Below are 13,920 nucleotides of genomic sequence, written 5' to 3' on the forward strand. Positions count from 1 at the left end.
CCATGTAGGTTTTGTTTAGATGACCATATTGTTAAGATTTCATGGGTGTAATTTCATGTCATTTATAGAAGACACTGTCTCACAGCTGACATCCTGTACCTACGGTTCTTACAGACTTTGTTCACCCTCTTCCTTGATGTTGCCTGAGCCTAGGTGTAGAGGTTGTGTTTTAGATGTATAAACTGGGAATGGGTACCCCAATGGATACCGTTTGACCAGTTGTGGATTTCTCTAGCAGTCTCTGACTGCTCAAAAGGGAAACTTCTTTGATGGTGGCTGAAGGCAACATTTATCCATGCATATAAGAATAGGTGTTTAGAAGGCAGTTGGAGATTATACTGGTTTGGGAAAGCAACAGTATGTGCATTCTTCTCTAGAGTACATTATCTCACCAGTCCTGGGTAGGCAGCTAGATTTGCAATTCCAGACATAAATTCTCTCCTATTGAATGGACCTTAAGTCCAATTAGAGGGCTGTTGGTTACCAACCCCTGGCCCTCAAGATGTAAGTGCCACTATTGCAGCCTTGGATATGGGCTGCCATATGGATTTTATTGTGGTCCATAGGGTTGACAGCTGGGTAGGGCTATTGATAAATTTTCTCCCTTGGTATTTTTCATAGCACCTTTACATAATATAAGAGCCAGTCTTCAAGGAAGAAAATTCCAAGTCAGTTCCAGCTGTTTCCTCCAAGTTCTGTATCTGAAATGAATTTAGCAATAGAGTCATATTCAAGTTCTAGGAGTCAAGCAAGGCAGTAGAAATAACCTATATTATTTTAGGAGTCTTTTGGACTTACCTGACCAACAACTTGGTTTTGTTAGATAGTCTGTGGCTCTTGTTGTTGGGTGGGCCATTGTCTCCCAAGCTGTGTTAACTTATTTAAACTATTAATATATTTATATAGGTACACTTATATATGCCATGTTTCTATGTTTAACTTTCAGATTCATTGTTTGCTGGTGGCTTTTCAAACCAAAGCCAGTACATATTTGAAGGTTAAACTCGGTACATTCATCAGTTTGTGTACCAACATCTGCATTTAATAAATAATCTAATAAGTATTCCTCCAACCTCATCATCTGTGCCATCTCATTTCCTGGTCCATTAATAATTCAAGAAATTATAATGTATTTTAATTTGTGGTTTAATAAATATTATCTTCACTCCCTTTATTTCTTAGGCATTTTGTTGAAGAGCAGTAGAAAATTCTGTTTTCACTTCAAATCATGTTCATAAGTATACTGAAATGTGGTGTACTTTGACTTATTAACTTTCTTTAGGCTGTCCTACATCATTTAGCTTGTTGATTACATCCTAACATTCAGGATGTCAAGGTCGATTCCAGATTTACAGACATAACCCTATAAAGCTCTGCCTGGGACACTTAGGGAAACCAATGGAAGAGGAGTCAGACATCTCAAACTTGAGAAATAACTCACTCCACTCTATCAGCTCCTTTTTCTTTTGTAGGACAGCCCTTGAGGGAATTGTGTTAGTACAAAGCATAGAATGGTCTTGGTGCACCAGAGAGACGTGGTCCTTTCAAATTCAGTTCCAAAGGGCTTCCCTGGTTGAGCAAAGAGAAACTTCCTCAATGTGATATGATATGTGTAGAGTTATAATTCTTGAAGGAACCATTCTGTAGGTAAAAGAAAGTGAATCACAAGTTCATAAAGCTGTCATTGTCCTAGATCTCATTGGCTCTTTGTGGTAAGCTAGAATTTTTTTCCCTATGTGTTGGACTTTGCAGGAAGAGCCTCAAAAGGAGCCTTATTAGGAGGCAATGTAGAGGAGCTCAGCTTGTTTTCCCTTCCTATGTCTGCAGGGGGTGCTAATGCACCTGACACATGGATCAGTGTTTAGAAAACTCTTGTGCCTTTTCTAGGGCTCTTCTCCTTCTGTTTGTTTATTTTTTCAACTACAATATGATAGTTTTTGTTTTAACTTACTATTTTTTATTTTGTTATATTTTATTATTATCCTTCAAAAGCTTTTTCTTTTTTAGTGAGAGACAGAAAGGGAGTGGACCCCAATGGGAGGAGAGGTGTAGAGAAACTGTGAGCAATAGAGGGGGTGGAAACCTTAATGAGGGTGTATTGTGTGAGAAATGGATCCATTTTTAATAAAAGAAAAATTAAATCAAGCAATGAATATTAACAAACAAACAAACAACAACAACAAACCACATGGAATGGCATAAATGTAACACAATTGCATTCACAAAAAGGCTCTGAAACTAAGATCAGGTGGTCAGGAGTGTGCTGCAGGTCAGCTAGTTTTAATTAAGAACAGTTCTTGGATGAGAAAGAAATTATTCTTGAAGATTAGCATTAGTTGCTAAAGCAGTTGAGTGTGATCCAGACGGAGGGACTAGCAGGGCTTATTTGTTTATTAACTTCTAGTCTCTCATTTACTACATCCCTACAGCAGTTTCTCCTTCCTCCACTCCTCTCAGCCCTGCCCTCCACCTCTCCTCTCCCCCCAGTTAACTCCTCCTCTGTTTTCCTAAAAAAGTAAAGCAGACCTCCCAGGTGTATCCACCAAATACGGCCTAACAAGTTACAGTAAGACCCAGCACAAACCAGCAATCATATCAAGAATGGATGAGACAATCCAGTAGGAGGGAAAAGGTCCCAAGCACAAGTAAAAGAGTCAGAGACACCCCTGACTCCCACTGTTGGGAGTCCCCCAAGAACATCAACCTGCAAAGCCATAAGGTACATGCAGAGGGCCTAGTCAGACCCATACACAGGCTGTGTCTTTCGCTTCAGTCTCCTAAGCAGTGCTTCAAGCGGTGACCTTGAGTTTTAGCAGTCAGGGGCAATACATGCCAAAATCACAGCAGAGTGTTGTTTGGTCCGAGTGGCTTTCACAAAAGGCACAGCCCTAGAAAGCACACAGGACACATGCTTTCTCCTTTTAAAGATGACGTGACTAGGGCCCAAAGAGAAGTAGATTATGCTTTATTGAAATGGTTATAAGAGTTGAGAAGAGTGTCCAAGATTGTTTTTCATTTTCTTTTCTTCCTTAGATTGGTTTTGTTCCATTGTATCCCATAATATGATAATAAATATATGGTTCTATAATAACTACTTAACCAGGTATGGCATCACACACACACACACACACACACACACACACACATACACACACATACACACACATACACACACACACAGATGTACACATGCCTATGTACATACTTATAAAATGGAGGTGTCAGCTGAAGATACAGAGCAGTTTATGACGTGAGAAATGGCTGGCAGAAACGACCCTTAAGATTGGAGTTTAGAAGACTTGGTTTCAGAGATACAATGAAAATATTTGAGGTTCGGTGTAGTGGCACACACCTTTAATCCCAGCACTCTAGATGAGGTGGCAGGAGAAGTCTCTGTGAGTTCCAGGCCAGTGCCCTACATGGTTAAGTTCTAGAACAGCCAGGACCATATAGAGACTGTCTCAAAACAACAACAACAAAGACAAATAAAATGCCTAAAATATTTATATTCAGACTGGCATTTTGTGTGTATGGGAAAGTTATTTCTCATGGTCTCCAGGCAATCAGAAACTACTGCCTCTAGTCTGATTTGAGAAAAATTACTCCTGTGATGATGTAAAAGATGATTCAAGATGGCAGGCACTCACCCCGGAACGGCAGTGGATTCAGACATGGAATCAAGCCATTGTGAAAACTTTTCACATAAATTTTGTTTTAAGACGATTTTAAGTGTACAAAAAGTTCCATATATAAAATAATGTCCCAGGCACCTGTCTGTGGCCACTGCTACAGCAGTTTTTCCTCATTTGCTTGGACACTTTCACTTCTTTTTTTTTTTCCCCCGAGACAGGGTTTCTCTGTGTAGCTTTGCACCTTTCCTAGAACTCACTCTGTAGACCAGGCTGGCCTCGAACTCACAGAGATCCGCCTGGCTCTGCCTCCTGAGTGCTGGGATTCCAGGTGTGTGCCACCACTGCCCGGCTTTGTTTTCACTTCTTGACTCTGTCTCACTTTCATTTTCCCCTTACATAGCTGAGGGAAAGTGATATTCAGAGTGACCTTTTAATCCCTGGATTCTTCAACGTCTATTTTCTAAAAGTAGAATTCTTCCCTTACAGAACAAAGTAAAAGTTGTTGATTCCCACACATTTGCAGTGATACCATCATAATCTGTCTGTGAAGCTGTCATGTCTCCTGAGGCTTCCATCCACATTTCCGTTGTGAAGTTATAGATGTGAGAATGCGGCTTTCATCATTTCTCTTCATACCTAATGTTGATGCGGGTATTTGTTTTGTTTTTGATGTGTCTTCATGATTCAGTGTCCACATTCTTGAAGGAAACAGTACACGTTGACACCACAACCTCCTTGTGGAACCCTATGTAGAGGCAGGAGTTGGGGCAGGTGGATGTGTTAATCAGTTTCTTCACTATAGAATTACTATATTTTCTTTCTTGCAATTAATAAATCATCTGTGGAAAGGCATATAAAACAAGTCCTTGTATGTACTTGTGCTTTATTAAATGTTTTCACATAATTTATCAGTTGGTAAAGGTATTTGCCTGTTTCAGTCAGCTAAAGTAGTTACAAAGCAGTTAATTTCAGCACCCAACATTCTTGAACATTACAGTCAACATTTAGCATTCTATGGCACCCAGCACTTGCCTCATGTCTCTGCCTTCTAGTTCCTCGATTTTCCTTTTCTCTTTCTCTTTTCTCTTTGATTGATCTGCATTCACAAGTTTCTATATTTTACAGTAATTTCTAATTTCTCATCTTAAATAATTTTATGCTCAAGTTATTACAGATTACTATGGAGTTGATCTCTACAATCTTGTAACAGGACTCTACCCAGTTTTGTTTGTTTGTTTTAGTTCTTTGCTAACGTTTTCTTTCAGCATGATATCCAGGCACCACTTTTATCTGCTTATATCCTTCAGCAGAATTATTTATTTAATTTACATTTAGTGAGGAAAACCTTTTAAGTTTACTTTAAATTAAAATATAAATAACATAATTTCCCCCTTCTCCCTCCAACACCTCCTATGGTTCCCACACCCCAAAGATTTATGCCCTCTTTTTCTTTATTATTGTGATATATGGATATACATACATAATGTATGCATATGTAGTGATGTTTACATATAAGTGTGTATGAATGATACATACATACATACATACATACATACATACATGGATATCATATATATATATATATATATATATATATATATATATATATATAAACATATAAATGCAATTTACTGAGTTCATTTAGAATTGCTTGTATGTATATGTTTTTAGAGTTAACCACTTGGTATTGGATTACCAGTTAGGGGCTTCTTCCTTGGGAAGACTAATTCTCTCTAAGCATTTGTTAATCATCTGTAGCTCTTCACCTAGTGGTGGGACCCCCATTGAGAGCTTCAGCATCTACATTGGTATTTCAACTGCTATCATTTGTTTAGGCAGCCATATTGTTGTGACTTCATGGCTGTAACTTCCATGTTCTATCTAGAAGACACAACTTCATAGACGACTTCCTGCCTCACCAGGTCTTTTAATCCACTTACCCACTTCTGCAATGTTCCCAAGCCTTATGTATAGGGATTGTATGGTAAAATATGCTCAGTGTTACTAGATGTCCTTGCATTATGATATTCTCAGCAAGTACAGATTGGAAATATCTACAAATACATGTATCTATACACACATATATTCATAAATATAGATACATGCATACCTATTAATTGCATATCCACACAAACATACACATTGACATGTTTCTAGAAAACATAAATTCACACTACTATCTCTATGCCTACAGCATTGTCTCCTGATTTTCCCATTCTATATGCACATTCATTTTCCTTTAAGGTGAGAATCCTAGCTACCATTTTATTTGTTCAATTTGATAATGCATCTAAAATACTTTGGGAATTTATCACTGCAGTCAATAAATAATTTGGATTATTTGTATCTTTTCTTCTTCCTTCCAGCCTTTATTCATTTTTGTCATTATTGTTGTTATTGAAGAGCTCAAGAACCCAACAGTTGACCATAGAAGGAATTCAGCCTTGATTTGCATAGTTAAAAGATCTCCAAATGCAGCACTGAGTATTTAGGACTGAGGATTAAGCACAAAATGCTGTAGTTTTATAAACTCTAGTGGCCACTTGAAGCCAACATGAATCAGAAAAGTAATAGGGACTGTTATTAAACAGTATATTCTAAACAGGAAGAATTTTAAAGAATAAAGCACTAGAGACCCTTCATCCAAGGCTGTGCATGTTTTAACCTACTAAAGGCATAGTAATTCTGCTAACTCTTTGTTGAACATTGGAAGTAGATACTCAGGTTGTTCTTGGGAATGTCTGCAACTCATCTTAGCAATGATGACAGAGATGCAGGTAGAGACCCAAGAAGGGAGAAAGGGGTTGCACAGATTTCAGGGTATCCCTTAATTGAGAGTCAGTAGAGTTCATTTAATTACTCCTTATAAGTATTCTGTGATTGTGTGCTATGTGTGTATGTTGCTATGTGCCCTCTCCAAACATGAGTTTGCCATGTATGCCCTTACTCAAACATGTGAGACAAGCCTCATCATGTTCCTTCTTGACATCCTTCCCACATCTTTAGTAAATCTGTGAATTGTATGTATCTATAAAACTGTCCAAATTCTGCCACCATCATGCTTGTGAAAACCCTCCTAGTTTTTTGTAGCCACAAAAGGATAAATGTTCACGCACCTGTGTGCATACACACACACACACACACACACATACACACACACACACACACACACACACACACTTCATGTCTTCTGCTTATTTAAAACCCCTCTTAGCTAGCTGATAATCAGTTAGGATGCCTTGAGAATGACATGCTCCTTAATACCCCTCTAATTTAATATGAATCACCAACTTCACTTGCTCATGGTTTTAACTCATTCAGTACCTAAAGACTATAAAGACTACATTCATTTGTCTCATTTCATGGACTCCACCCCTTAATTCATCTTCTACAGAATTTAATATGACTTTCTTTTTAAAATTATTCAAATTTCAGCTTAAATTTTATCCTAGTCTGCATTTACCAATACAACGTCCCAGTCATAAAATTCATAGCATGTTTGAGGGTTTTGTTCTCATACATTTAATTAGGTGCTCACACATTTTTATATGCCATTTCCCCCATAGACTATGAATTTTCTGAAAACCGGGAGGTATGCGCCCCTCAGCACTTCTTTTGCTCCCTCACATAGCACTTGAAATACGTATTGACTATGCAGTAACTTCTAAGTGAATTATCACAAGCACATAAGTCTTAGTGTTTTTAGACCAGGCTGGTCTCTAACTCACAGAGATTCCCCCAGCCTTTGCCACCACCACTAAGCTGACTTGGTGTTCTTTTGTTTGTTCTGTTATTATTGAAAACTAAAACAACTCAGAGCAAGGTAAAAATGAAAATTCTCGTTGAGAATTCAGCACACATACCAAGATTCCTACAGAAGCAAAACATCGAGGAAACATCCTGAGGCTTTTGTTTCATCTTGAGAATCTGAGAAAGCTGAAGACCCCCCACTCTGATTTACTGATTCTAAATCCACTCATTCAATCTCTGGAAATTATGAATTTTTTAAACACTATAAACATGAAAACTTTTTCTATAAAAGCTTTAGAAAATAACTCATTGAAGTTTGTATTGTTTTCTTCTTATTTAACACTGGTGCATATGCAACTGTGGGTGTGTTACTGATGAAGACTGAACACAAATTCTGAGTGGAAATAGCTTTAAAGCCAGCATCAGCCATAGGTGATTGCTTCAGTTGGCCTCCCTTAAAATGAACATGTCTCTCAACACTGCCTATCCAACTTTGGGGTCCTTTGAACTTAGACCATGTAACATGGTCTCGTAACATGGCTTCTTCAACACTATAATATATGTATATTATAAGGTATCCTTATAATTTATGATGTCCATACATCATTTTTAGAAGGAAACATTTTTTTCACTGACCTTCTCCATCTTTCTGAACTAAATCTCCTTTCCTTCTTTGTGACGTCCAAGTTCTTAGCAACGTAAGATATTAATTTCACAAATTAGAAATACACTTTGTTCTAGACGTTTTTCTCTTTTATTTGCCAATCGAACTTTAACAAGAAACACAGAAAATTTATAAATTGGGTAAATTAACTTAAGGCTCAAAATTTTTAATACTGAAAAATATTAGTAAATGTCAACATCATCAATAGTGAAGCCTCAGTGATTGCCACAGTCTTTTCATATTCCCTATCCTATATAGCTTATTAATTCAGTGCTGCTGATGTCTCTAGAGCTTTAAGCTTGCAAATTATTAAAGATTGATTTTTGTTGTTACCGAAGAGTTAGAACTCCCATAGAGCAGTATTGAGGTCACTGAACAAAAACTGAAGAGAGAGAGCAAAATGGTGTTGTACGAAAAAGCAGAATTGTTAAGACAGTAATACTTTTCTTCATAAGCAGAGGCTTTGTAGTGTGTGGATGGAGAGATAGCCACCTTCAGGAAAGTGTGGATTTACTTTTCAGTGTGTAGAGCAGAAATCAAATCAAACCAGTGACTACAAAGAAAATTAAAGAAAGATAACTGAAAATCCATCTTAGAGAAACGAGGATTCTCAGAGAGCAAAAATTAACCAGAGCACAATTCAGGGGACTTCTTTTGTAATAATGAATTTATGGCCATTAAAGTCAGTTGATAAGATAAATATTTTGTCTTATGTAGTCAAATATACCTTTTATATTTTATGTACAGCAGTGTTTTATGATACTACCCAGCATCTTTGCTGTTTTCATTAACCAGATAGAAGCTTATCAGAGTGTTGGTGGGAGCCCACATAGGTAGTTTCAATATTCATTATGCCTAGAAAAATGGTTTAGTGAATTTTCTCAGGGGCTGATTCTGAGATTGGCCCTAATTAATGTTTTCATTAATATCATGGATGATAGCATAGGATGAGCTTAATAAATTTTCCAATTATGCCAAATTGGATAGGGAAACTAGGTAAGAACTTGGTTGGAAGAACTTGATTGCAGTTTAAGTGACCTTTTTGTGTTGAAGCAGAAAATGAGACATACAATTTAGTTGAGAAGTAAGAGGCTGGGAATGAGCCAGAAGTGAGGATTAACTTTCATGGATGCTATGCTTTGCAAGTTAGAAACCATGTTCTTATCTTTCTATTTAATATCAAAGTTACAGGAAAATAGAATCACTACTCTAAACATAATATGGAATTTGTTTGACTATGAATGGGGTTGACACAGAAATATGGCGAGGCCAGGGGAAATGGGGCCTGTATGGAATAGTCACTGAATAGAGCTGCAAGGATGCATCCCACTAGCATGTCTGAGATGGTATCCCGTGGTTGGGTAGACTCACTACACTTGTATTTTCCTCAGAACTGACAGTGCATTGAAATAGTGCATTGCACTAAAATGATTATTTAAGATGAAGAATGTGAGGAATATGGTATAGGTCCAGAGATAATCTCTAAAGTAATTGGTAGACTACTTCAAGGAGTGAATCTGGGTATTCACTCCTTGAGTATAGTAGTACAAAGACTGCTTTTACTTTCAAACACATTTTTGTTGTTGTTGTTGTTTTTCAAGACAAGGTTTCTCTGTGTAGTTTGGTGCCTGACCTAGAGATCGCTCTGTAGACCAGGCTGACCTGGAACTCATAGAGATCTGCCTGGTCCTGCCTCCCGAGTGCTGGGATTAAAGGTGTGTGCCACCACTGCCTGGTCTTTCAAACATATTTTAACTGTTCATTATTACAAAAACATTCAATAGCTATTTCCTATTTGTACAGCATACAGAATAATATATAATAATTTTCTTGAAGAAAATAAAAGAAAAATATTACATAAATATAAAGGTAAACTGTGTGGATGGCTAATGGATATGCAATTGTTTAGATAAGTCCCTATCCTTAACCCTTTCCCTCCTTCTGTCTTCTTCCTTTCTATTCCTTCCCTTACTTTTTATGAAATTGAAAACATGTTAATGAGGATTTGTTGTTCATATCACGATTTGTTGTTTTTTGATGTAGCTCAGGCTAGCCCAGAACTCAGTATGTCAAGCTGTCCTCTAAATCATAATCCTCTTCCCTTAACCCTGTAAATCCTGAGATGACAGGACACCAGGACACCCAAGCATGAGAAGAATTTTTATTATAGCTAAAATTTACATGGGAATTAAAACCTGGACTAGGAAATTGCATTATATATGGCCACCTTACCCTTAAACAATACCTAGATATTCTTGCTATGCACTATACCTAACAAGTATCTGCTTTTTATATTTTAAAAAAATATGCTTTTACTATGGAAATCTACAGTGTCTTATGGAAATCTGGAAGAGTCTTGCAGATGCACAATATACCAATAAATTATCTTTCTTGTAGGCCAAATGGCAGGTGACCACACAAGGCTGGAGTTTCATAACATAGAGACTGGCATCATCACAGAACGACGCTATCTTTCTTCTGTCCCCTCCAACTTCATTGGACACCTGCAAAGTCTGACATTTAATGGGATGGCGTACATCGACTTATGCAAAAATGGTGATATAGATTACTGTGAGCTCAACGCCAGATTTGGCTTCAGGAACATCATTGCCGATCCCGTCACCTTCAAGACCAAATCGAGCTATGTTGCCTTAGCTACATTGCAAGCCTACACGTCTATGCATCTTTTTTTCCAGTTCAAGACCACATCCCTAGATGGACTAATCCTATATAACAGTGGGGATGGAAATGACTTTATTGTGGTTGAATTAGTTAAAGGGTATGTACATGCCAGTTCAATGAAAAGAGAGAAAAATAACTGTGCAGAGGTGAACCTTAATATCCAAAAGTCTAAATGAAACACAATGTGTTGACTTAATATGGTAGTAGGCAGGTTTTATTCAAAACCTTTACTAGGCATCTTCTGTGAGTATAAAACAATGCAGTTACTTGTATGTACAAAGTATACATGTAAGTACAGATCAGTAGTTCATGGTAGGTCTCCTATGACTCTTATACTCCAAATGTGTATTTCCTGAGTTTTGACAATGCAATTCCAGACAATTATAGGCCACTCTGTGCTAAGTTAAATAGCTAATTCAGCTTATCGCTTTAGTTATTTAATGAAACTCTAATTAATTCAAGTTTAGTTCTGTGATGAATAGTTCAGGAAAAATGTATTAATGAAACATTTTGATTATGTGATAACAAATGGACACATTTTCATCAATTTGGACATTTATTTCTCTCCTTGGTGAATATTATTAAACATTCACTATAGACTAAATAATACGCCAGGCAACACACATAACATACATAAAAACATGTATATTTCTCTTGCCACCCTTGTGTAAATCTTAGATTTCTCTCAACCTTGAACCACATATACATACCAACATATAGCGTTACTGAGTCCAGGTGAATATGAAAGTTCAACAGAATAACACGATAAGCAGTTTCCTGGGATGATCATGCACATATTGTCAGGGGTCTTGGTAAAACAGAAAGTCAAATGGAGCAGAAGTGTGCATTAGAACTTCATGTTGACACATGAGACCATGTCTCCCATAGGAAGAATCTGTCTATGTGTGTGATTGACCAAATGAGAAGGTGATAGAAACGAGGAATTCGGTGATATTTTCTCCTTGTAGTTTCACATCCAGGCAGCTCCATCTCAAGATTCTAGCAGGATGACTGCACCTGAACGTGTCCATTTATAATGTCTTGTTTACCATCATGGCTCATTCAGGAAGCAATGACTCTTTTCTCTCTTTCATTTTCTTTCTAGGTACTTACACTATGTGTTTGACTTGGGAAATGGTGCTAACCTCATCAAAGGGAGCTCAAATAAACCACTCAATGACAATCAGTGGCACAACGTGATGATTTCAAGGGACACCAGCAATCTCCACACTGTAAAAATTGACACGAAAATCACAACACAAATCACTGCAGGAGCCAGAAACTTAGACCTCAAGAGTAAGTACTGGCTAAGTCACAGTGCTCAGCATCCGTACACGAGGGGGAAAAACGCTTTGCTCAGGGTACAGGCTCAGGCCTCCTGCAAAGGCTGACAAGAATTTTGTTTTTTGCACATGATTAATAATACAACACACAAGTCTCTTTTCTCCCTTTAATGTGTCACGAACATATGTATTTTTAATAACAATTCAAAAATGCAACACCTAAGAATGCATGCATGATTAAAATTTAAAGAATGGGGGAAATGTGCTCATAATCTTGATATTGTCACAAGAGGTAGGCACCTGTAAGTCTTCAGTCCCTGCAGTTTTCTCTCAATGTGGAGTTGATGGAACTAGATATATATTGAGCTTCTCTTTGTTTTTATCCCGCCTTAGTTTCCTAGATGCTTTCAGACCCTTCTACCAACAGCTTTGAGCCTGAATTATCCTTTGTGATCTATAGTGAGTTTTACTTTCTTCACCACCTCCCTGGCACACACATGCCCACATATGCACACACATTCACACATGCACACACATGTATATACACACATGCTCCTGCTATCTCTGCCTGCCTATCTTTCTATCTATCTATCTATCTATCTATCTATCTATCTATCTATCTATCTATCATCTGTCTGTCTCTGTCCCTCTCTCAAACACACACACACACACACACACACACACACACACACACGCGCGCGCGCGCGCGCACACACACACACACACACACACGGGAATGCTGCTTTAATGAGCTGTTGAGAAGTCTTAGCTGGCATATTCTTACTTTATTGAGACTTAATTTTTCAAATGCTTAGAAGACATGCTAAAAATAGGAGAAAATAATATTAGATCTTATTTGAATGAGTCTTTTTGATTCACTGAGGACCACAGCCTCATCCCATCATAATGATCAGGACAAGAAGCACTGGAGAAGGTTCCATTAGCCTTTTACTCTGAGTATCGGAGAGCTGAGGCTTGAATGTCTCAACCAGGGATGGGACAGCTCCTGGAGGAGCACAGAGTAAAACCAGAGCTCAGCACATCCCCCTGACTCCCCCCTGCTCTGTTCTGATGCATGGCAAAGCCCCTCAGATACCATTCAGGCATATTTGCTTTAAAAGGCTGCTCATGTGTAATAATGGGATCTCTTCCTTGGATTCAGGAAGTTAACTACATTTGAGAGTTACAGGACCAGAAAGGAGACAATCCAACAGCAGTTCTTCTAGAGGAAAAAAAAGTGCAGCTTCTAAACAAAGTGAAAAAAGAAAATACTTCATTTTGTGTAATTGTAGAACATATTTATAATACTGGTTCCTTATTTGTCACTCATAAAATATGGGACAGTGGTTGTTTCCATTCTTTAACTTCATAAGTCTCTCATTTGCTTCAAATCTAATAGCTTAGATGAAACCTAACAGGAAATTCAAAGAAATGCAGCTTACCAGGCTCCTTTTTCTCTATGACAAAGTGACCTGAGCATCTGGTTTCTATGCAGAGGGTGCCCTCAGTGTGCATGGTGTACTTGGGTGGTCATTTTCAAGGGAAGAGGGGGATTGTGAAGGACACTGGCCAGGCCAACCACAGCTGAATAAAACAATGCCTTGTTTATGTCAGAGAGATCACAGGGCACATACGTGCCTGTTACCAGAGACCTCAGAGGCCATGTCTGAAATTCAGATGATTAGAAGCATGTGCCTCACCACTGCTGGAGGCCTTCAATACTCACAGCCCTAGTTGGTGAGCGATGAAATCCAGTTGGTTGTGTGTTTTCAGATGTTTGGGACACCATCTCTTAAAAGCAAATATTGGCTTCTTATTTATTTAAATGGATGCGAGCACACTAGGAGGTTATAGTGGGGTTCTTTCTGATGGAGGTGTGTGCCATAAAGGTAGCTTTGCAAATCTTAGA

General features: G+C 38.0%; 1 protein-coding gene across 25 annotated transcripts in view; it reads left to right on the forward strand.

The window, feature by feature from the left end:
* Nrxn1 (neurexin 1) overlaps positions 1-13,920 on the forward strand; it is a 1,060,385-nt gene that overhangs the window by 499,262 nt on the left and 547,203 nt on the right. For all 25 annotated transcript variants that reach the window (XM_036170770.1, XM_036170774.1, XM_036170788.1 and 22 more), the window contains 2 exons: positions 10,444-10,825; positions 11,834-12,024. In XM_036170770.1, the coding sequence (XP_036026663.1) occupies positions 10,444-10,825; positions 11,834-12,024 (573 nt within the window). The remainder of the gene's footprint in view (positions 1-10,443; positions 10,826-11,833; positions 12,025-13,920) is intronic.

This window comes from Onychomys torridus, chromosome 21 (genome assembly GCF_903995425.1).
Source record: "Onychomys torridus chromosome 21, mOncTor1.1, whole genome shotgun sequence".
Taxonomy (NCBI): Eukaryota; Metazoa; Chordata; class Mammalia; order Rodentia; family Cricetidae; genus Onychomys; species Onychomys torridus.